Source organism: Danio aesculapii, chromosome 3, assembly GCF_903798145.1.
Source record: "Danio aesculapii chromosome 3, fDanAes4.1, whole genome shotgun sequence".
NCBI lineage: Eukaryota > Metazoa > Chordata > Actinopteri > Cypriniformes > Danionidae > Danio > Danio aesculapii.
The window spans coordinates 38,131,387-38,157,293 of NC_079437.1; the positions used below are offsets into that span (position 1 = coordinate 38,131,387).

At 35.7% G+C, this 25,907-nt stretch overlaps 1 protein-coding gene across 1 annotated transcript; it reads left to right on the forward strand.

Annotated features, from left to right (window-relative positions):
- Nucleotides 1-8,129: 8,129 nt before the first annotated feature.
- Nucleotides 8,130-23,797, forward strand: galr2b (galanin receptor 2b). The gene is made up of 4 exons (XM_056451706.1): nt 8,130-8,246; nt 13,898-13,981; nt 17,079-17,476; nt 22,217-23,797. The coding sequence occupies exons 3-4, from the start codon at nt 17,103-17,105 to the stop codon at nt 22,977-22,979; spliced, it is 1,137 nt and encodes a 378-aa protein (XP_056307681.1). The 5' UTR covers nt 8,130-8,246; nt 13,898-13,981; nt 17,079-17,102; the 3' UTR covers nt 22,980-23,797.
- The last annotated feature ends 2,110 nt before the right edge of the window (nt 23,798-25,907 follow it).

Genomic DNA, 25,907 nt, shown 5'->3' on the forward strand with positions numbered 1-25,907 from the left:
TGCTTTACTTGTATTACAAATTTCCCATAATAAATAACACACACACATATGAAGCACAGGTGAGAGCCAACATAAAAATTTGATGCATCCTGCCCTCTACTCAAAGAATAAGCTTTCTAAAATCAATAACACAAAGATGAAAGTAAGGAAAAAGACAGACGGCATGAAACTGTCAGGCCTTCTGCTGGACCTTACAGAGCGCAATCAGTTAGAGGTCCAAACTGTAATGATGCTCTTTGTATTCAAGCCTCGTCTGCCATTAGAGATCGCCAGAGGGATCCATTCCCACAGTCTTCATCAAAGTGCCAGTATTCCCTAGCGAACAACTCCAGCCGCGTTTACAGACTTTTCATCACTGCAATCTTCCCAACAAAGACACCTTTCCCCTAAAGAAATAAAGTGCACCTCTATATATTAAAAAAGCAGACAGCAAGCACATTGAATTCTTATTAGCGTTGACTTATTTAAGCCTCTCTGTTGCTAACGTGAACTCTGCACCTGTTGGTTTGCGCTTTTAACAAGCTTGACAGAATAGCTGCGGGTGAAGAACCACATGTCCTGTTTCACACGCTGGGATTTGCTTCAGGGTTTTCTCTGAGAATTTAAGTGGATGTTTAATGTGAGAACAATGAGCAGAAGAGGATGCATGGGGGAATACTGACATGTGAAAAATTCAATCTACTGTAGTTGGTTTGCTTTAAAAATACCTGCAGGCGAGGATAAATACAGTATTACAGGTGACAGGTATTTAATCAAATCAAAGATGCTACTCTTTGACAAAAGAACAGCGTGTGCTGCATATATTGCAATGTATTTTCACTACCACTCAGAAGATTGTGGGTGGTGAGACCTTCAAAACTAATTTAATGCTTTTCAATTCTGCATTTCTTTGATAAAGCAAAGCAGTGTTTTATATTTTTCTATATGTTGTTTAAATCGTGATTCATTTCTTTGATACAAAGTCTTACCTGACATGATTCTTCAGAAATTCCTCAAATTGCGCTTCATCCCACGCTATTTCGAACATTATGAAATGTATTTTGTTTAAAGAATTGTTTTGTGTAGGATTTGTTTTTTGTTCGAAAAAGATAAACAAATCTAATCAAAGAAATTTATACAGCAGTTCTGTCTGGTTCTCGAATCTGATAGCTGGTGCTATATTCTCGTAATAACAGCACTTGTACAGCTTCCTCACCCATGTGTATTACCCACAGCAGATCAATAAACTCACTACAATATTGCAGCTGTTGGACAACATAATGTACCTTTTTTAGTCAAGAATGTAGTTGCTTAGATTTCAACTATGCAGTTTATTTATAACAATAGTGCCTGTTTTAAATATTTATAATTTTGGAGATACAGCGCGTCTGCTGCTATTAGCCTGTCATTGAGCAGATCAAAGACGGTTGACGTTATCCATCCACAGAGACCAAATAATAAGCCCTTAGAGGAGAAAAACTTAGCTTCATTTCTAACTACAGCTGATCAAATCATTATTAAAAAGGTAAGTGATATTCTAAGTCGATCTCTCTCTGTTGTAGTGCTGTATTCATGCTATAGTAATTGTAGTGTGTTGAGTGTGAGATGGGACTCACATATCAGGAATGTATGCATTTTGTGTTGGCCACTCTTTGTATAACCCTGAACTACTTTTTGGTTGGCCATCTGTTTGTTACTAAAAAGTCTCCTGTTTTCGCTACTGCAGACTAGTTCAGTAAAAAGAAAGAAAGAAGAAATGCCCGTATGTGTTTAGCATTTTCCCTTATCACAAACACAACAGTAATCTGGTAGTGATTGTGCTGCTTTGACTTTTTTCTGGGATAGTTATTGTGATCCCCTGATTGCAACAGAAAAATACTGGAAAATGTCTCTAGACTGATGGCATTTCATGCCGTTCAGCCTTATAATCGTAAAATGTCAGCAAACTCACCTATTTTGTCATAACTTTAGACATTACGTTAGAGAATCATTCAAATACTAGCTCTGAAGTGACGTTTGTGAAGTAGCAACGGTTTCTGCTGTTCTGACGTCAGCTGCAGATGTAAATAAATGGTGGAAGAAAATAGTTCCTCCTCCAAAAGTATATTTGAGACTCTTCATGTTTAATTTTCTTTTTTATGTACACGATTGTGCAGTTGAACTGTTGTATAAACGCAATATCACACTCATAAATCTGACTAAAAGGTCTGCAGCACACGACTTATGAAAAAAAAATTATAATAATACAAAAATACAGTTTGGTTATTCAGCCCTACCACATTACAATATATTAAAAACACATACATTGAGAATGGACTGTTGTTGTTTGTTATAAAAGATAGAGCAAAATGATTCAATCAGGATGAGTTCAGACATTTTCAGCTCAGACTGAAGAGTATTCCAGGATGAGGGGGCGGCATGACTAAAAGCTTGCTTCCCTTTTTCAGTCCAAACCTGAGGAACAGAAAATAATAAATTTCACTCTAACGTAAGGCATAGTGGCTTTTTGACCTATGAAGAAGGGAACATTTTTGCAGTTTTTGTTTTCATAAATCTGCCAGAGGCCGCTGTGTACGCTTTTTCAGATCTCACATTTCTCTCGCGAGTGCCATTCGCACTTGCTGTTCTCACGTAAATCCACCAGAGGCCGCTGTTGACTAACTGACTTACTGACCGATCGACTGACCCACCCTCCTTCTTCCCTAAACCCGATCAAAACCAAATCAAAACCAAACCCAATCAATGGACCAGCAACCACCCACTTCCCTAAACCCAACCGACAGTTTTAATCCAGATAAAGAAAATCGATTGCCTGATTTTTACATCACAATCTCACGGCAATTCGTAACTTTTTGATTCAGTGGCTAATTCGTATGAATTCGTACGATCTAATTTGTACAATTTAGTACGATTTGCTCATCCCCCAATGACGGTTGGGTTTAGAGGTGAGGTTAGGTGCCACGCCTCCTTTTTAAAATCGAACAATTTCGTACGAATTAGCCACTAAACTGACAAAACATAAAATACTTACGTTTTTTTTGTGAGATCAGGCTGAATTTTTACCACATGTTCAGATTTTACCACATTCTCACCCTTTTATTTATGTGTTTATTTTACTTTTTGGCTTTTGATTTTGTAAGCTAATGAACAAACTGATAACCGCAAGAAAGCCATACATATGGAGGAAAGCAGTCAGCTGGTAAGCATGAAAAGAAACAGCTTCATACTGCCCCATAGCATTCGTTTTAAAGATGAAATGCAGCTATATGTTCTTCTGGCTACATAATTCAAGATCTCCAGAAATGTGTATAGGGCTACGTTTTCAGACTGAGCCCAGTTTGAGAAAAATGTAACATTTTTTTGTACCATTTTGATAGAAAAGTTTGTAGTACCAACAGACAAATTTGTCTGCATATTCAGCCAAAACAAATAAATAAAAAGTATATCAACTGTGTGTAATTGTCCAGCACTGCAGCCTCATTTATTTGTTGATTGTGCACAACAGAACAAAAACTAGCATTAACTGAGTTGGATGTGGCTGCATGATTGCATCTGATTTGAGGTTTTTGAACATCTATAGGGAAAGTGACAGACTTTAGTTACAGTACAGCTGAAATGAGTTTCCTACATTTTCCATCGCCAAGTAGACCAAAAAAAAAAAAAATCCTCATCTGAGTACAGAAATGGGGAATGTGGTGGAAGCAATATCATCTACAGTAAAGTGCACATGAGCTACTCTTGTATGTGCAATGTCGAAATGGTCTTATATATGAAGCGCAAAATGCAGTGAAAAGAATCTATTCATCGCAATAAACGTAAAATTACTGAACCTACACATAAGAGCTTGAGGAATATGTTCATTTTAGAAGAACATTTTAGACAGCATTTAGAGGATACAGCATAGATTTTATGGTCTGAGCAATTATACAGGGTGTATTTGTGCACTCAATGTTCGCTTTATTAACCGCACATTAACACAAATAGTTGGCAGCAACTCTGTGCATTGAGGCGTGTAGATGTGGTCAGATTGAACTGCTGAAGTTCAATCAGAATGGAAGAGAACTATGATTCAAGTCACTTTGAACTTGGTGATTGTGGATGCAAGACAGGCTGGTCTGAGTACTTTGCAAACATACAATGATGAACTTCACATCCAAGCATTTATTTTAAGTCCCAATCTGTGTTATTTACAAGCAATTAAGTAAGACTATTACCTCAATGAACTACTAAGTAGCTGCTTGTTAATGGCTAGTAAGGTAGTAGTTACACTGTAATTCCAACAGTCATCTTTATAACATGAAATGAGTGTGGTTAACTCAAAATTTACTGAAAGTTAATTCCACTTATTTGAAAAGAAATTTGAACTCAATGTTGAAGGTAATGAGTTAATTAAATGCCTCATTACTTCAACTTAAATTGAGTAAGTTCACAGTACTCACAGTACTCATATGGTTTGTAGCAATTGGTTTCCTCAAACGGTTTGAGTTGCCTTTACCTATTGTGTTTTATGGTACTCAGTTGGTTTGAGTTCTCTTCATTTATTGAGTTTTACTGTGCTCAAATTGCTTCATTTACTCAAATAGATTAAATTCACAGTACTCATTAGGACTCATTTTTAAACCTAAATGAATTGTTGCAATCGGTTTCCTCAAATGGTTTGAGTTACCTTTACTTATTGGGATTTAGAGTGTAGGTTTAGGTTTTGGGTTGGATTATGAATGTTAATTAATATCTATACTTTATAAACAGTAATAAACAGTTCATATTTTAATAATAGGAAGGTGATATAGAATTAGTTAATAGCATGAATTGTGACCTAAAATAGACTCCCGAGTATTCGTTTACACTGTGCATGTGCGATAAGGTGCGAGAAGGCGCTATTTTATCCCCTTTAGAGGTGAGCAAGTTTTATGGTAAGTCCTTTTAGAAATGAATGTTTTTATGTTCTGGGTTGTCTTAGAGTGATTTGAAGTATTGCAGAAGAAGTTAGCAGTTGTCAAAAATCGAACTTTATTATAATTTCGCCTCAAATTGTGGATGAAAAATAGTCATTAACGGCCTCTGTCGCGGTTTCCTATGAGGCTATTTTAACCTATAACAGTTTGAGATTGAATGTCAAATATACCATTTAATAAGCCTGTGAAACATCTGATGTTGCTGAAAAACCTGCCATTATATGACACCACGCAACCTAGGTTAACGTTAGCGCCGTCACACGAGAAGGCGCTTTCCCAGCCTCAACGCCCACCATAAACAGGGGAGCAAACTTGTCAGCTTTCAGTGAAATTCACCATATTTATTCTCAAATAATGTTATATCTATCACATGAATCATGCAGAGCTGTAAAAACAATTGGGAGGGGGCTGGTCTCTTATAGTAAAGGCAATATAAAGGCTACGATATAAATACATTCAGGCGAAACTCCATATCAGTGCAAATGTATGACTCTCCTCTTTGTGTGACAAGCTTTATAGCCAATGATTAGGGCAGCTTCAGTCACCCCAACCAGTTCTGTCCAAACCAACTGCGGGTCACGCCCACCGTAAACAAACAGGAGCGCGGGTAATGCAGAGAGATGGCATCTGGTAGGTATGTCATTATCGCATACACTGAGAATCAACACTAACGTTACATATAAATCAAACTGTGACTTAAAATAAAGTGTTACTCATCTATCTCTTGGGTTTGCAAAGAATGGTAAGAATAAGAGAAAATGTCCAATGAGGAGCAGTTATCTCTGTGAAAATGCCTTGTTGATGCCAGCAACTATAGAGGAGAAAGACCAGACTGATATAAAGACAACAGTAGCCAGGTTTCCATCCCAGCGTGAAGCAAATCTTCGGGAAGTTCGCAAAAAAAGAAAGAAAAAAAATCCCATATGCAAATCCGGTGTGTTTCCATAGTTGTAATAGTGGCTGACTGTAGTATTGGAATCCTAGTAACCAACAGTAAAGAAGGCAAGCATGTGATGGAGACAGCTGATTAGTCACATGAGTGTACCCTGCAATGGCATAGTCTATTCATCAAATGCATTTATTATCTCCTGTTATTCACATTAATCCTTGAGTCCAAAACCACAATTGAGAGTAAAAATCTAATTGGAATTATTAATGAACATTTGCCCTTCCATTACTCATTTCTCAAACAATTTATCAAATTTATCAAATTGTTTGTTTTTATTTCTCTAATACTTGTTTCTTTTATTCCTGTTTATGTAAAGCACTTTGAATTGCCAATGTGTATGAAATGTGCTATATAAATAAACTTGCCTTGCCTTGCAAAATAACCACTGTACAGATGGGCTGCCAAAATCACTCTGGACTCCCTCAAACCCAGCACACTGCCTCTTTGGACTTTTACCTTCTGGTCGACACTACAGAGCACTGTGCACCAGAACAGCCCGACACAAAAACAGTTTCTTTCCTCAAGCAATCATCTAACGAACGCTTGATTATATTAAGTAGTGATGTTTGTTTCACAATTACTATCCATTTTTATACACATATACTTTACATGCCAATTTCCACATAACAGCTGCACATATTACATTGTATAAAGTAATATACCTGTACATACACTTGTCAATTTGTATATTTGCATTCACTATTTACTTCTATTTTTAGAATAGATTTATCTGTTTTTTGTCCTGTCTGTATAATTCTGTTGTATATATATATAGAAGCTATATTGTATAAACTTATTGCACGTTATTCTTTTATAAAGGCCATAATTGATTATTAAAAGTAATATTCAGCAAAAGAGATGGTATGTTTCATATTTTTTGAAGAAAATGAAAGGAGGCAGTTATGTTATAGGCTCCATTTTGTTATAAATATGTATACAGTAAAGATGATGGTCATATAAATATGTACCTACATGATGCCTCAACATTTTTAGTGTCTGTTAAGTTAATATCAAAATAAAAAGAGGCAGTTCCTTATATCATGTTTTCATTTTATCATTAAGAAAGTGACACAACATAGCCAAGGTGATGTGAATGACATTATACAGTACACTGTTTTTACCCGACATGTCCTCGGGACTTTGTTTTCCATTTCAAACTTGCAAAGTCTGAACTTAAGGAAAGGGCACAAGACTGAAATATGTACACTTAATGTTGAGGAAAAAGCCCCAATCAGATCGTTTTCAGGTGTCTCTGTTTTCCCCCATCCACACTGACACGGAGCAGCTGTGTTTTCAAATAAAAACTGCCTCTTCAGTGTTTCAGGGCTCAACAACTCTGGGGTAGCGTGGACGGAAGGCGTAAGCGTAGCAAAACTTCTGCGTTTTAAAACTAAAACGTATAAGTGTAAACATGGCCTTAGATTTAAACCCACACAGAAAATGATGAAGCAATCATCACATTTTAAAATCAGCTTTAGATGAATCTTTTTCTAAAACACTTTACCACCCCTCAAACCTAAACCTTAACCACATTCTTATTTGTTCCAGCTCCATTTAATCTAGTTGTCTGGCATTCCGCATTACACCTAATCTTTTCTTTTTGACTAATGTTGTCGATTCGAATACAATAAAACACCTTCTAAATGCTAAAGAATGTAATTTTCTTTAGACCTGAGGAATATTTTTTTTTCAGTGTAAAATGCACCAGATGGTATTTTTATGAAAACAAAACAAAAGTGTGCAAGCACCATGAACGTGTTTAGAATTTTACGCCATCCTTAAGTTATACAGTATCAGCATGAGCAATGATAACATGAAAGGATGTTATTGATTTGGTCAAAGTGTGCATCCAACTGAATAATACTGCAAATGGATTGCATTTAAATTCCCATCTCTTGGGAAATAAATTCTAATGGATTTCTAAATTATGTGAGAAAAATGACCATGCGCAAAAGTGATGCAAGAAGTAAATACCACAAGGCCTTGTTTTGAATAATTCACCAGGTTCATAATCTAGATTTGTGTGTGTGTGCGTGCATTGATGCAACAGCACAAGTAACACAGATGAAAATATCTTTGTGAGACTGTGTTCAGAGAAAGAAACACTGCACACTCTCTCTCTCTCTCTCTCTCTCTCTCTCTCTCTCTCTCTCTCTTGCAGTGAACTGTGAGCTTTTACCACGATGTGGAGGAGGAGTCTCCATATGTGAGGGGGAGTGAGGGAGGAATGCAAGGGAATAGAGAAGCCGAAACAGAGGAGATGAAGGCTGTTCAGGTGCTGTTCCGTTCCAGCTTTTCTGGAGACCAGAAGCTCCTTGATCTTATAATGACTATAATACAGTCATGGATCATCTCATGAGCCAGTAAGTAAAAGCAACTGACTGAAATTCTCATTCTCATCACACATTCAGATGTTTTGAGGTATATATAGTTATTACACAGTAATATTTCTCAAGACAACTGTTGTTTAATATATGTATTATCTCTGTAATAACCTTGGATGACGTGGGTTTTGTTTTGATGTGATACATCTGAATAAATCTTGTCACTGCAGGATGTGATTTAAATGTATGTGGGTTAAATTGCTTCTTCAATGCATCTATGTGCTGTATTTAGTCTATTTTATATCCCACATGTGCCATGCTTCATTCACAACATTAAAAACTGTCGTCTTCTTTGTTAAAACGGGTCTACTTTAAAATCTTACCCCACAGGCATGCAGTTCACGTACTGAGATTTGGCTCGTGAGTTCATGAAAGTTCGACTCAATTAATTTTAAATGGCAAATGAGTCTGAAAGGTTGGTTAAAGGCACATGTTGAGGCAGTTTGGTGCGCCATTTAACAAGTGACAAACGGATGCACTCTGTGACTGTAACCAAAGGGATCAGTTTAACAGCCCTTCTAGAAGGACACTTCATTTTACATTCACTGGCAGCTAGTCAGCTGGCTTCTCATGAAAGACAGTCAGGTGTGTTGACAAAGGGGATTGTTTTCTAGCGGAGATGCCGAAAGCGAAACAACACACTTGCTGTGGTATGAATCTATAAGTAAACTAATCTGTGGAATTATTTCTACTGGAGTCAGCACTGTGGGATCAATAAGGCTAAAGAATAATTCCCAGGTGAAGGCTTCCTCTTTAGATAAAAGACATTTCTTTAAATGCGCTGGCAATTTTCAAGTAATTTCTGAAAACACTTCAACATTATGAAAAAAACAGAGAGGCTCTTAAAGAAGCTTTCTAGATCACTTCACCTTGAATCAATACAAAATGCAACATTTTATTTGCAGGGAATCTAACAAATTCACAATTTCATGTCATACTGATAGGTTTATACAGTTGAAGTCAGAATTATTAGCCCCCCTGTTTATTTTTTCCCTAATTTCTGTTTAACGAAGAGAAGATTTTTTTTTCAACACATTTCTAAACATAATAGTTTCAATAACTCATTTCTAATAGCAGATTTATTTTATCTTTGCCATGATGACAGTAAATAATATTTTACTAGATATTTTCAGTACTCTTCTATACAGCCTAAAGTGACATTTAAAGGCTTAACTAGGTTAATTGGGTTAACTACGCAGGTTAGGGTAATTAGGCAAGTTATTGCATAATGATGTTTTTTTCTGTAGACTATCGAAAAAAAATTGCTTAAAAGGGCTAATAATTTTGACCTTAAAATGGTTTTTAAAAAATTAAAAACTGCTTTTATTTTGGCCGAAATAAAATAAAAAAGACTTTCTCCAGAAGAAAAAATATTATCAGACATACTGTGAAAATTTCCTTGCTCTGTTATACATGATTTGGGAAATATTTTAAAAAGATAAAATAATTTAAAGGGGGACTAATAATTCTGACCTCAACTGTATTTTTATAGGGCTTTTTTAATCTTTATATTGCTTTGCTAAGATCTATGATTATTATAAATTGAATTTTCTAACTATTTTCTTCAGATTTAATAGAGAAAGCTATCGTTTAGACGACCAAATTGCTTTTGAGAGCGCTTATAGTTTTTTAAAGTTTTTTTTTATTTTTTTTATTTCTCTCTCTCTCTCTCTCTGACTTTGTTTCCCTTTTCCTCCTCTCCTCTTCATTCTGACTTCCTCTTTAATGTCAGTTATCTATAAAGGCATTGCAGAAGCGAGAAAATAACTATGACAAATGTGTCCAGGAGAGCTTTACCTCTCAGCATGAACGGCTTCCTGTTCATTTACCCCAATTTACAACCATAAAGGTCTTGCTAAATAATGAGTCACGCTCTGCTCCTGCTAAACACAGAATATCACGGCAATATCACCTGATCTTACAGCTTACACAAACAAAACAATCAGCAAATGTAATGAAACTGCTTTTGAAGAGGGACTGAAGATCCGCGTTTTAATTACAGCATGATGAATGTCTGACAACCAATTACAGCATAATAGAACAGTGTCCACATTTCTGCATGAGGTGGATTAGTCACATATATTCTGCTTGTTTGTTTTTTTTTTTGTCAGCTGGTTATGTCGCACTTTTAGAATGCACTTTGTCACCTTATTAGGGAGCACGGCTCTACCTTCTCTAGTCCTATTGCCTGAAAGCTCCTTGTCCTCACTTAACAACTGCTCTTAGCTATTTCAGGTTCAGGCTCTCAGAATCAATTTAAACAGCCTTCATTGATAAAAATTTTTTTATGTATGTATGTATGTATGTATTCTTTCTCTTTGGGACTAGATTTCTAATGCTGCTGCCTCTTGAATGATGGCTGACTGAAACATTGCTACTGTTTAAAATGCAGCATAAGGCAGAACAAACAAACATTCATTCATTCATTTTCTTTTTGGCTTAGTCCCTTTATTAATCTGGGGTCACCACAGCGGAATGAACCGCCAACTTATCCAGCTTATGTTTTACACAGTGGATGCTCTTTCAGCCACAACCCAACACTGGGAAACACCCTTACACACTCATTCACACACATACACTACAGACAGTTTAGTTAATCCAATTCACCTATTATGTAGTGCATGTCTTTGGACTAAATCAGAGCACCTGGAGGAAACCCACACAAACATAGGGAGAACATGCAAACTGCACACAGAAAAAACCCAGCCAGGGTTCAAACCAGCAACCTTTTTGCTGTGAGGCAATCGTGCTCCCCACTGCACCACCATGATGCCATAACAAACAAAAAACAAACAAACAAACAAACAAACAAACAATGACAATTCAATTCTTTTTTATTAAATGTCTGAATTGTATGAATCTGAACAATGATATTTGTGCCTTTCAGTACAAATTGATCATTTCCTAATTATGATTGGGTTATTTTCATTTAAAAAGTTGTATGCTTTTTATATGAAAGAAATCATATGAATTTATACGAATTAGCCACTTTTTTGTGAGATCAGGCTGGATCTAAACAGGTGGTGCTGGGGAAGAAGAGGGGCTTGAAAAATTCCAACATGGGCTCATTCTGAAAACATAGCCCTATATACATTTCTGGAGATCGCGAATTATGTAGCCAGAAGTATGTATGGCTGCATTTCGTCTTTAAAACGAGTGTTATGGGGTGGTATGATGCCGTTCCTTTTCACGTTTACTAGCTGACCGCTTACCTCTGTGTGGCTTTTCTGCTGTAACCAGTTTGTCCAGTGGCGTACATCTGATGATTTGAGACACAAAGAGGAGTTGACCGTGAGGACAGCCAAAAATAAAACATCAAGTAAAAAACAGGATGAGAATGTGGTAAAATCTGAAAACGTGGTATAAATCAGGCTGCCGCGTAGGTTTTTCTTTTTCTTTTTTGCTTTTGAAAACATTAATGGTTTGGTTTAGGGAAGGGGGTGGACTGATTGGTCGGTTGGTTGGTCAGTCATTTTGTCAGTCGACAGCGGCCTCTGGTGGATTTACGTTAGAACAGCAGGCGCGAAGGGCAAGAAAAATTTGAGATATCAAAAAGCGTACACAGTGGCCTCTGGTGGATTCGCGACAACAAAAACAGCAAAAAGGAACCTCCTGGGACGTATTTGGCGGTCTTCAGAAATGTATATAGGGGTACGTAATCAAAATGAGCCTGGGTTGGAAAATTCCCATAGGTTAAGTCTAGCAGGGACATAAATAAATAAGAATACATATGTATAGCCTTCTTGATAGTTTGCAATTTAAGCCCTACAAATGCACACAAACACACACACCTACAGTGCATACACACACAAACTTTTTTCTCTGCTAAGGACATGTCACGCAAATGACATAAGTGGGTATCTAAATAATAATAATAATAATAATAATAATAATAATAATAATAATAATAATAATAATAATAATAATATCTACAAAAAATATTACACAGTGGATTTCTTCAATGTACTTTAAGAATTTTCAGTTTGAAATGTAGAATCACCAGCGATCCAGCCTGTGCAGATCGCCGGTAATCACAGATCACATAGGACTATAAATCTGCTGATATATGGACTACAAGATCCAATCATGCAACACACACACGCACCTGCCCTAGATCCTGTCTGATTGCAAACACACACAGCTGATGCTGCTCATGGACTGATTGCACTACACTTATACGGCTCACTTTGAGTCTCTCATGGCTGAGTCTTGTTATACTGAACTGTGAGCATTACAATGCATTTTCCTTGCCTTGCCTCCCATTTTTGAACCTCGCTTTGTTTATTTTATGCTGTCTGCTTTCTGCCTTTTGACCATCAGCCTGTTATTTTCCACAACTCTGGATTGCCCATATACATCTGTTTGCTCCTGTGTTGACTGTTGCTTGCCTGACCATCCTGCTAAATAAACCTGTGCGTTTTGATCCACAGCCCTGTTGTCAGCGTCCACTTCACGTTACAGATAGTAATAATAATAGCAATAATATAGTAATAAAAATAATAATAATAATAAATAATGATAATACTTTAAAGTGCATAATTATTTCTATGGCTTATTTCTATAAATTATTTCTATTCTAAAAGTAGATCTGAAAACATATTGTATGAATAACATAATTTTATATAATATTTATTGGTCCCACTTTATATTCAGTGGCCTAAACTAACATTTACACTGAAATTAGTCGTTTGTTACAATTTACTGTGACCTTTTATGTGAAGCTGCTTTGACACAATCTACATTGTATAAGCGCTATACAAATAAAGGTGAATTGAATTGAATTGAATTACAATGTACTTATTGTATAAATAGCCGTTTTACATTGTACTTGATTAAATACCTGCATGTAATTATTAATTTGCATCTGTAATTAATTTCTGTAACTACTTTTAAAAGTACATTTATAATGACTCATCCATTATACCTTAACCCACCTTTAAACTTACCCATACCAACAAACATGTCCCTAACCCTACACATATTCCACCTCAGTCACATTATGAATAGAGTAAGGACATTGTATTTATCATCTGATGCAAGTATATAGCAGTTAAACCATGTCTTACAAAGTGGGTGCTATTTTAATTATATTTATATGGTATTATTATATTTATATTCAAGGATAAAATAATACCATGACTAAAGTGCTCACACATACTGGTGAATTAAACCATTATGGAAACATAAATAATTTTAGTAATACAGAAAATCACCAGTGCTGTTACTTGCAAATGTCAAATAAATTATTTAAGTGCTTGATTATGATTGGCTGATGAACAGTCTAAAGTGTTTGGTTATAATTGACATTTTAATTTAATTGTATTTGTTTAACTAATTGTCCGCCTATGTCTTATACTAGTTTGTATTATTTCTGAAACATTTTTATTTGGCTTCCTAAATGAATAAATGCTGTTTGCAATCTAGTCTGATTTGGCTTGATCACATACTGTACACCAAGAGATCAACTAGATCAAATAAAATTCATTGAATCAGTCAATCAAAAGCATATTACAGTACGATAAAGCATTTTTTTTTACAGGGAAGATGTTTCCATTCCCCAGATAGCCACATATATGGGCTTGTTGGTGTAAAAGCTGAAGTTATATCATTTCTTTCCCCTGTTCCCATAGCCTGATCAATATCTGAAGTGGAGAAATCGATGCTGACTCTTTCTGAGCAACACCTTTCGGGACATACTGTGGGATTAACCGCTGGTAGGCAATTACGTTCCTTTTCACTGCAGTTTTGATCATTAACAAATTATTAACATGATCCTCTATTGAGAGTATATAATATTAAACCATCCACAAACAACTTTGCACTGATATCTGATGATTATAAACTGAATTGATCCATTTTCATCTCGATAACCAGATGCTCTTCATTCACTGAAGAAAATGATTCATTGGATTTACTCAAAATATTTTAGGGGTTCCAAACAATTTATATGAGCTAAATCTAAGCAAACAAAGTTGAACATTGCTATATTTAGATTAAATTTGTTTAAATTCAGCCCATATAAATTGTTTGCAACCACAAAAAAATTTGTAAATCCAATGAATCATTTTCTTCAGTGTATGAAGAGCATCTGGGGTGCATTTCCGAAAACCATCGTTAGCCATCTAAAGTCGCCTTTCCGCATGACAAACGACAAGCAACAGACTGGAAGTCATTCATTTCCAATGGAGAGTAGTTTGGTAGCTCTGTGGAGTTACGGTCATCTTCGTATGCAGAAAATTTAGATCCGATTTGAGCTGCGGATCTGTTAAAATATTTTAACTTCTGCGACTAGACCGTACGCAACCGGTCGACCGGATGTGATGTATTCCAGTGTTGTTCAAGCAGATCCATGCGTGCGAGATGACAAATAGTTTCTACGTTATTTTTTTTTTTATCAGAAAAAAAGTTTATATATATATATATATAAAAACATTTCTATTCATAAATGAGCAATAATTTTTTTTTTATGTTGTCTCAACATTCCCTCCAAAATTTTTAGGGGTCTATGAGTTTCTAGTATTCATTCATTCATTCATTTAATCATGGTGAACGGACAGCTCTTACTTTTACACTCCTTTATTTTGGGCACCGCGAGTACCCAGCTTCTCTCCCATGGTGCGCGACAAAACTGAAAATTCTGTGCGACTGCCACAAGGGGGCGTATTCCAACAGTCTGAATGTCATGTGCAGTGGAAAGGATGCTTAAGTTCATTGATTTGGCACTTCCCAAATCCATCGTTCCAACGAACATTCGCTAACTGCATCGCAAACTTGTATGCTTGCAACTGCACCTCTGGAGCTTTAGTTTGAAACATAGTTCTTGGTTGTGTTCTATTCACAGTTTATACCATTCTAACATTTAAACTTGGAATGATTAAAAAAAAAAAAGCATTAAAGTCATCTCTCTTAATTTGCTTTCAAAGTATTTTTACAGTTCAGTTTTAGTGATCTTCATATTGGCAATTGCGTTCCCTTCATAGTGCACTTTGAAAACATTTATGCCATTTTGATTGCAGCTGTGGCTCACTGTGAAAGCTATAGATGACCTATTATCTAAAAGCAAAATTTATGTAACTTCCCCACAGCTTGTGAAAACAAAAAAATATATAGCATACGTTAATGATTTTAATTTATAGTAGGTTATTTATTAAGAAATGTATCTATGTATGACATGGGCTTTTTGATCAGAAGATTTCTGCAGTGGTTTGAATGTGTCAGATTGTAAAAGTAGACTTAACCATTTATTAAAAATAAATAAACCATAGACCCTTTTCACATTTCAAGGTTTCTCAGTAGTGGAAGTCGTCATAGTTGGGAAAACTTAGAGTGCAGTGAATGTGAAACAAATCATTTTTTTACAATCTTATTTGCTGAAATAATAAAAGAAAAACTCCACGATGATGTTATAAGACTTTCAGAAAAATGAAAGTAAAATTTTGTAATTTGAATCAAAGGTGATATAATACATACATAAATACATATAAATGTTCATATGTTTAAAAAAAATCTTAACATTAAGATATCTATCTATCTATCTATCTATCTATCTATCTATCTATCTATCTATCTATCTATCTATCTATCTATCTATCTATCTATCTATCTATCTATCTATCTATCTATCTATCTATCTATCTATCTATCTATCTATACAGATGAAGTCAGAATTATTAGCCCCCTTTTGAATTTTATTTTCTTTTTTAAATATTTCCCAAATGATGTTTAACAGAGCAAAGAAATTTTCACAGTATGTCTGATAATATTTTTTCTTCTTAATATTTTTCTTAGTCTACAGAACAAACCATCGTTATACAATAACTTGCCTAATTACCCTAACCTGCCTAGTTAACCCAATTAACCTAGTTAAGCCTTTAAATGTCACTTTAAGCTGTATAGAAGTGTCCTGAAAAATATCTAGTCAAATATTATTTACTGTCATCATGGCAAAAATAAAATAAGTCAGTTATAAGAGATGAGTTATTAAAACTATTATGTTTAGAAATGTGTTGAAAAAATCTCTCCGTTAAACAGAAATTGGAGAAAAAAAAAATAAACATGGGGGCTAATGATTCTGACTCCAACTGTGTGTATATATATTCAACTACTATTGAATTTTTTTAAGTGAGTGTGTGTATAAAACTATATAATTTGCACAAAAAATTATGTTTTTTTTCTTTGAAGAATTTGTTACTCCACCCCGTTTAGAGCTTCATTATGGATGTTTTACATTATATCGTGGTTCAAACGACGGATCTGCAACAGAGCAACTACAGTTTTGGGAAACACTTATCACTACATCATTCTTTTCCTAAATGATGCATTGTACTATGATAGTTCAGCCGAGAGTTATGTCGTTGTTTGGGAAACGCACCCTGGTTGAGATTCAGTTTAATTTGTAATCATCAGATATCAGTGCAAAGTTGATTGTGGATGGTTTGATAATTTTTTTCAGTGTATCTTGATGACACAAGTCCATGCCTTTAGAGAAGTTATGATAGCTTTCTGGAATTGATTTTAGCCTTGACTCATTCCTCGATCCTCTTTACTTTCACCAGCTTTCCTGATCTTTTATAATCACAATGTCTCTTTTTTCATGTTCATCAAAATGGCTTCTCGAGTGTGATCCTCCTGATATTTGCTCTCGGCACGGGTCTAGCTTTCATAAGAGCTTTTAAATCACATCATGCTGCAGTTCAGATTCCGGGAAAGACAGGGCAGATTTACTATTGTAGACTTTTACGTTTAATCCTCACGTTTTTTAAATGAGCAAATTCCTGATTTTTAATTTGAATTTTTTTTATATATATATAGGGCTGTGGAACTTCATATCTGAAAATGTCTGATCACGAGGACCTGAATAAAGCCATGGGACACTGGAACGCCTCAGAGAGCTACCAGCTCAACCCAGCCAGTGTCATTGTATCGGTGGTCTTCTCACTCATCTTCCTCTTGGGGACCATCGGGAACAGTCTGGTCCTGGCTGTGCTCCTCAGAAGTGGGCAGGTTGGGTACAACACCACCAATCTGTTCATCCTCAACCTCAGTGTAGCCGATTTCTTCTTCATCATCTTCTGCGTGCCTTTCCAAGCAACCATCTACTCCCTGGAGGGTTGGGTTTTCGGGTCCTTCATGTGCAAGGTGGTTCACTTCTTCATCAACCTCACCATGTACGCTAGCAGTTTCACACTGGCTGCGGTGTCTGTGGACAGGTAGGTATTTACTATAGCCATGTTTATTTACATACTCTTAGTGGTTCATTTACTTTTACCTAATATCATGTACAACAGTATATGTATACATTACATCGGATTATACATCGTCATTGTTTCAATTAGACTCCCCTCGCTCCTAAATTTTAATTAAATTAAATTAAATTAAATTAAATTAAATTAAATTAAATTAAATTAAATTAAATTAAATTAAATTAAATTAAATTAAATTTTTATAGCGCTTTAACAATGTAGATTGTGTCAAAGCAGCTTAACATAGAACCCAGCAGGCATACATCATAAAAAACATTAATATTAGGTTAGATTTAAGTCATGATGCCAGGTGACCAAAATTCAATGTCTAGCCAGCGTCTACAGACAACTTTATTTTGACATCCAGTAACAACGTCTAATTACGTTGATATTTGGTTGATTTTAGGTTGTGTTGGAAAGTGACCAAAATCCAACATCTGATAGATGTCATAGTGGTAACTTCCACACAGCGTCATGGTGTAACATGATTAGATGTTGATATTTGGTTGGATTTTGGATGTTGACGTCGGCCTGACATTGGGTTCTGACATCAACTCGATTTTCATTTCCAAACCACCAACTTATCCAGCGTATGCTTTACGCAGTAAACTGAGAAACACCCAGACACTCTCAGTCACACACATACACTATGGCCAATTTAGCTTACCCAATTTACCTATACCACATGTCTTTGGACTTGTGAGGGAAATTGGAGCACCCGAAGGAAACCTACGTGAACACGGGAAGAAAATGCAAACTCCACACAGAAATGCCAATTGACCAAGCCGGGGCTCGAACCAGCAACCTTCTTGTGTGAGGCGATTGTGCTACACACTGTGTCACCGCGACGCCTTTTGTTTGTTTGAGGGGGTGTATGCAGTAAATCAGATTTATTCATATATGACCCAGGACCACAAAACCAGTCATAAATGTTAATATTTTGAGGTCAAGATTGAAACTTGTTCAAAATCTGATATCTGAGAGTTTAAAAAAATTGTTTAAACTTGTCTAATTTAAGTGCTCAGCAATACATCACTAATCAAAAAATGAGCTTTGATATATTTGCGTTAATAAATTTACAAAATATCTTAATATTTTTATATATATTTTATGATTTTTGATAGAAAAAAAAAATCAACACTTTTTTACCAATACAATTTGCTACTGCCAAATAAAAAAATAAAAGAAAATAAACTTGTGCTCCATAAGACACATTGTGTTCCAGGGTCACATACTCATATAATAATATTTCACTTTTTAATAACTATTTATTTATTTATTTATTTATTTTTACATTAAATGTAGAATTTAGGATAGTGAAAAAAAACAAATTAATTTATATATAAAAACCATTTGCAACAAGTAAAATACAGAAAAAAATAAAATAAAACCCCTTATTGTCACATTGAGATTTAGAAGTAAACTAATATGCATTAGAGGGCGGCACAGTGGCTCAGTGGTTATAACTTTCGCCTTACAGCAAGATGGTCACTGGTTTGAGTCCAAAAAATCCAAAGACATGTACTATAAGTGAATTGCGTAAACTAAATTGAGTAAATTGGGTAAACTAATGGGTGTTTCCCAGAACTAAGTTGCAGCTATAAGGGTATCCGCATATGATGAAACAGTTGGCGGTTCATTCTGCAGTGGCGACCCATGATAAAAAAGGAACTAAGCCGAAGAAAAATGAATGAATGATATGTACTAGTTTTAATAACCATCATAAACTCCTGGGCATAAAAGTGAAAGACCTTTATGGAGAACTCTAGAATGTTGAGTATACCTTATATTAATCCTGTCAAGTAAAGTTCACTCTAGTCAAAATACCCTCATGGCTTACCTTGATGCAACATTTTCAGTGTTCCCCCATAGGGTTTAGGATGACAGCAAGGAGAATCTAACATTATTGTAATTGGTGAGACCAGGGTTGTTATTTAAATAAATGGATCGTCTGAACAGAAGGAAGTCTTGCAAATTGCATCAGCAAAGGTTGGAGTTTAACTGGATAAATGTCAGTGGAGTTAACGCCAACCGCCCACTTCATTAATAAAACAACTCAAAAAACCAACAGCACGTTATACAAGCCTTTACAATAAAACAAGTGAAAATTAAGCTTCAGTAGCACCCACTCACCTACTGGTGTGTTAGCTAAAGTTATGTTAGGTCCATTTTAACATTGAGGTCGAACTTAAGTGCCAGCAATGAGTGGGACTCAGCGAACTGACCTGGAGACTTCTGAATGGGTGAACCAGCCAGCCATTTTTGCCGAAATAATGATGAAAATGTAGCAAGGCCACCTGTATGCCCCGGTGTAATGCTACTCTCAGGCTGAACAACAGACCTACTGCCCTCCATCCACACTGAAAGTGTTTACCTTTGGGAAAAAAAAAACATGTTAATCTGCTCTGTGAAAAATGGTCAGGGCCCAGCAGAGACTGAGAATCCCCACTGGCAATTACCTCACCTCAAGGTAGAAAACAGCAAGGCGACATTCATCTTGTGCACAGAAACACACTGGATATATTGATTATATTGTGTTTTGGGTCAAACTCGATTTCTGGAAGCCATACTCAGCTTCTGATGAACATTTTCTGTGCTTTATTTATGCATGAATTAAAAATAAAACACTTAATACGTGACTACATCAGAAAAAACTAAAATCTATGTTGCTTTAATTCAGTTTTACACAGATACGTTAAATGTGCAGCTACATAACAGCGTGAGCCTAATAAACAACAAAAACTCACGGCAATTCGTAACTTTTTGATTTAGTGGCTAATTCGTACGATCTAATTTGTACAATTTAGTATGATTTGCTCATCCCCCAATGACGGTTGGGTTTAGGGGCGGGGTTAGGTCCCATGCCTCCTTTTTAAAATCGTACAATTTCGTACGACTGAACTCGTACGAATTCGAATAAACTGACATAAAGTAAAATACTTATGTTTTCTCATGAGATCAGGCTGCAATAAATCATCACCTTGGAATTATAAGGTTCTATCTGCATTCTGAATGATTTCGAGATATTGAGCTTCAAAGTTTTTGCATTCCATATGGCAAACAGTATGTATGTAACATTTGTTTTTTTAAATAAAAGTCTTAAATTGTAAACAACTTGTAAAAAAACATCCCATAATGTAAATAAGTTGTCATTTAATAAGAATATGTCAATAACTCAATTTTGACAAAAAAATGTCAGATAGAACCTTATAATTTTAAAATAAATGGTTGAGTTGAACTTAACTGCAACAGATTTTTAGTTTCCAGCATGCTTTACATCAGATAACAAAAATAAATGCAGTGTTTATTTCTGTACTGACATCATTTCTGTTAGAAATCAGAACACTTTATTTCATTTTTTTGAAGCGAGAGGCACCTTTTTAAAATTGTTTGCTACTGGCAGTGAACGTTTTGCATTTTTGCCGCCTGCTGTGGTTTACTTTTACTGTAGTAGTGAATTTCTGTGGTTGAAAAAACTCCTGACATCATTTGCATTGACTGATCAAGCACCAAGACAGCTGAATCAGTGGTTGCCTAGCAACATAAAAAGCATAGTGCACTGCTCTTTTCTAAATTCAACTAAAAAAGCGGTACATCTAGCATTTTCAGAGCTGAAAAGTGCATTATATGTGATCAGACCTTTATGTTGCATCTGTGTTGATGAAAGTACATGCTAATGATATCGAGCATGCATTGATTGCGGGGGGAATTAAACCCAGAGGACAGGGTGGGTGGATACCTATAAGCTTTAAACTTCCCAATGAAAGCTCACGAATGTGTGACAGCTGTTGAAAGTTAACATTTGTTGTTTTATTTTTATATTATTAGTCAAGCAACAGAAACATGGAGACGAAAAAGATGTAAAAATACAAATTAAATAATAAATGTTGGGGTGTAATGTTTTATTTATTGGACATTATGTAGTTTTGCACCACTGCTTACATTTGAGATCACAGCATTCCCTGACCATGCATTCTCCTGGGTTCATTTTTTTCAAGGTAGCCTGATAATACCCGCCTCCTGAGAATGCAGTTGCTCTTTTCACTTTTAAAATTGAGAAACAGCCAAAGTTACACTAACAAATCACATGTACTAAATAGCGTAAACATGAAGCTTATGCTATCAAATTGTATGAGCTAGCTTATTGAATGATTTTGAATTAAACTGCATTTAACAGTGATGCTTTTACAACTTGACTTTTGAGTTTTAGAGTTTTATATCAGTATCTACACTCAAAAAAAATGACATGTTGGCTTTAATTAACTATGTCAACAGGTTGTAGTGCTGTGTTGTAGTTCTGTCCAATTTCTTAGGGGTACATTTTGAAGCACTTCCCGTTCACAATCTGTTTCAAGTGCCAAGGGGTAGGGGTACAAAAATAGAATTGGGAATGGGCCAAACACTTCTGTCACCTCAATCGAAGCTCTGCTTTCATTTGATTGGGGAATGAAAAAGGTGCGACTGACATAACGTGACTTTTCCACTCAGAGTTGACTTTTGGCAACTTTGGCAGAGTTTGCAATGGCAATGCGCAGCAGGCGGTTAAAATGTGAAGCACATAAGCAGCACGCAAAACGCTCGCGGCCTTTAGCAAATCATTCAAAAAAGGCGCCTCTCATCGCAAAAAGCGCGTTTGGTGTGATCGGCCCCTTACAGTGTTAAAAAGCTACGGAAATCTCAACTGATGGTGCATTTCTTCTGTTGCAGGTACCTTGCCATTCGTTACCCGTTGCGCTCCCGAGAATTGAGAACGCCATGTAATGCTGTAGTAGCAATGGTGGTCATCTGGGGAATGTCGCTGGTTTTCGCTGGGCCTTATCTGAGTTACTACGACCTCATTGATTTCGAGAACAGCAATGTGTGCGTGCCTGGGTGGGAAGAACATAACCGTAAGGTTCTGGACACATGCACCTTTGTTTTCGGCTACGTTATTCCTGTGCTCATTGTGAGCCTGTCCTACACCCGCACCATCAAGTACCTCTGGACAGCAGTCGACCCGCTTGATGGCATGTCAGAGTCAAAACGAGCCAAGCGCAAGGTCACCAAGATGATTATTATAGTCACGGTGCTCTTTTGCATCTGCTGGCTGCCATACCACGTAGTGATTTTGTGCTACCTCTACGGAGACTTTCCCTTCAATCAGACCACCTACGCCTTCAGGCTGCTGTCCCACTGCATGGCCTACGCCAACTCCTGCCTCAACCCCATTGTTTACGCCCTGGTGTCCAAACACTTTCGCAAGGGCTTCAAGAAGGTTTTCAGCTGCATCCTCAGCAAGAAGGGACGGAATAAGGTGCATGTGGTCAATGTGGCCAACACTGTCCCCGGATTCGAAGCGGGATCCACTGAAGTGTCTCAAATGAATGAAGAGAACGCCAGACAAAATGAAAGCGAAATGGTCAATCGCCCACTCGCGCAGCCACAGGACGCCACAATGACTATAACGCTGCCATTTCAGAATCAGCCATGAAAATAAAGTGCACGGCTAATGATGCCTTACAGAAGCCTTATTAAAAAAAACACTCAAAGTGAGCCGGAGGATTTCAGCAGCTTTGATCGACATCACCATGGTTCTGCATTGACTGAAGGAATCGCTGCGTGAATTGAAGTTGTAGATTCAACTGGGTTTTTCGTACCGATGCATCCTCTTGTTCTGATTGGTTATTTGGGTTCCTCTACAACATAATGTCTTCTTTTATGAGCCTTTATTTATTTCAGCGACATTATTGTTTGTTTGTTTCCTATTACCCTCTGAGCATGTTTCAATTTAATGCTGTGATGACTATTCTCCTGTGAAAATTTGTTACCAATTATTGTGCGTAACACTTTAATATCTGAAGAGCCCAGTGTCTTTATGTGAGCAAAGCTGTGATTTCCTACTGTGTGTGAAGCTTTGAAGAGGACTCTTTGATTATGCTCCTCAGCTTCGCTTAACAAGCTCTTTAAAAAATATGCTTATGTTAAGTACTATGTTCTTGCTCTTACCTCTGTTTCCTAGCTCGGATATTCTCTGCTGTTTTGAATGTTTAGACAGTCTTTGATTGTTGCATTTTATATAAATAACTATATATTATTCAACATCCCTAAAAGCTCAGAAAACCAACAGTTTACTGTGAATGGTTCTTGTGCTGCCTTAAAGGACTGTTCTGTATTCATTACCACTTAAGCTCAGTTGATATCTTTGAGGGTATAATATTGAACTTTTCAAATTCAAAACCAATTTGTAAATCATACAATGTTAACTATTTCAATAGCAGCTTACATCTGAAAACAATATGCATGTTTATAGTTCACTACAAAAGAAAATGTGCTCAGCATCAGCTTATGCAAGATAAAGATGACCTTATTTGTTGTTTTATTTTATCTTATTTTATTTTGTATCAGAAGAACATTGAATTAGATTATTAGCTGAAACTGTGGTCATTATATATAACTGAATAGATAGAGACACTTTGGCTAGAGTAAAAAAAATACAGTCAAATTAATATTAATTCTAGTAATTGAGTCTGATGCTGATTGCTTAAAACAGAGAAAGGGGATGTGTGTGTGCTATATTATTTGTCAAAGTGGTACAGTACATGTGCTTATGCTGGATCCTGCAAACTAGTCCTACAGTCTCTAATGAAAATGCAAACAACCATTTGCTGTTGTTGATTTAAGGTAATAATGGTAATTTTTATAAACAGACTGATCATTTTTGCTTCAAATGAAATTGTCTCATCTGGAGCCCCATGAAAAAAGATTATTGCATTCATGTTTTTTTATCCATCTACTTTGGTGTTCTACTTATAAACAATAAGATATCTACATCTTAGATTGCCTGAAATTGGTAAATTAACAGCCGCTTTTCAACTTTGTGTGGTCTAGCCCTTTATTATGATTAGCCCTATATTTTGTGCAGAAAACAATGCTAACTAATCTTTACTGTGTAAAGTCACTGTCAATTTTACATTTTGCATCTAAAACAACAAAGAATAAAGTTAACCACTTCACATTTATTACTTTAAATTCTCACAGCACTTGAAGTAAAAACAGATACAGTATAACAGGGCCGTAGCCAGTCTGGGGAAAGGGGTGGTTCTTTTGTCTCAAAAAGTGGACTTTTTCACAGTAATTCCCCCTCATTTCTTATAATTATGAGATTTAAATACTGAATTTAGGTGACATTTTAAGCGCTATTTGTAGCTGGATAAGTTGGATAGTGGTCATCACAACCACACTTTTTGATGTACCAAAAATATTTGCTAAATATTTAGAATAAAGTAAAATGACAAATATTTATTTTTAAAATATAAATTTATTACATCATATTTCATTAGACAAATGTTTTAAATTAAAAACTGTAGCTTATTGTTATTTAAGAGGCAAATAACAAACTGGCCAGCACATTCATCTTTCTTCAATCAGAACTTGGCCATTTGAATAATAGAACGTTAAAACATAATAATAAGAACAACAACAACAATAATAATTTTCCGGGTTGCGGCTGGATGGGCATCTGCTGTGTAAAACATATGCTGGATGAGTTGACGGTTCATTCCTCTGTGGCAACCTCTGATTAATAAAGGGACTAAGTCAAAAAGAAAATAAATGAATAATAATAATAATAATTTAGAGTTTCACAGTTTTTCTAGCCTCTTTTGTAAAAGTGCTTCACACTTTTTTATCGGTCATGTTTTCAAGAATAAGGTCCAAGATTTCAAATAAAAGATACTTGTCAATTGTTTCCTATTTATAATGGCATAGCAGTTAAAATACAACAAATAAGCTCAAGTATGAGACAAATTCTGGACTTTTGTCAATGAGGGGTGGGTCTTCTGAACTTCCTGAATCCCCCCCACCCCTCGCTACGGACATGAACCAATCAATTATTTGGTAATCAACATTATGTTAGGATTTGATATCAAGATCCAGTTCTATTTTAGAATTTTTAAGAATTGGGGATTAGAAAATTTGTGTACAGGCACTCTGAAATTTATTTATTTATTTATTTATTTATTGCTAATTTATATATAAATATTTATTTATATATTTGTTTGTTGCCAAAACATGTAAATTCTGATATCATTTATTTACCCTCCACTTGAACGAAACTGTAAGAATTGAGGACACCAGTAGCCATTGACTACCAGTTTCCAACATTCTTCGAAATATGTTTTTTTTTTCAACAGAATAAATATAAACTTCTAAAGATTTTTAACCACTGTATGAGCAATTACAATTTTGGTAGAATTATCCTTTCAAACAAGTCCTTGCTTTTTACATGGCCAAGTTCTGATTTGTTTATGGTAATCGGCCGGTACAGAATAAATATATCAAACATATAAATCTGTTTTTTTTTTTTTTTTACTACTTTGGAATGAAAATCAGGAATCAAGAACAATCAGAATTGTTAAAG

Bases quoted from the DNA above. Each gene is read 5' to 3' on its own strand.
- galr2b (XM_056451706.1), top strand. From the start codon at position 17,103: ATGTCTGATCACGAGGACCTGAATAAAGCCATGGGACACTGGAACGCC. The intron at 17,477-22,216 runs GTAGGTATTTAC...CTTCTGTTGCAG, and splicing joins GCTGCGGTGTCTGTGGACAG to GTACCTTGCCATTCGTTACC.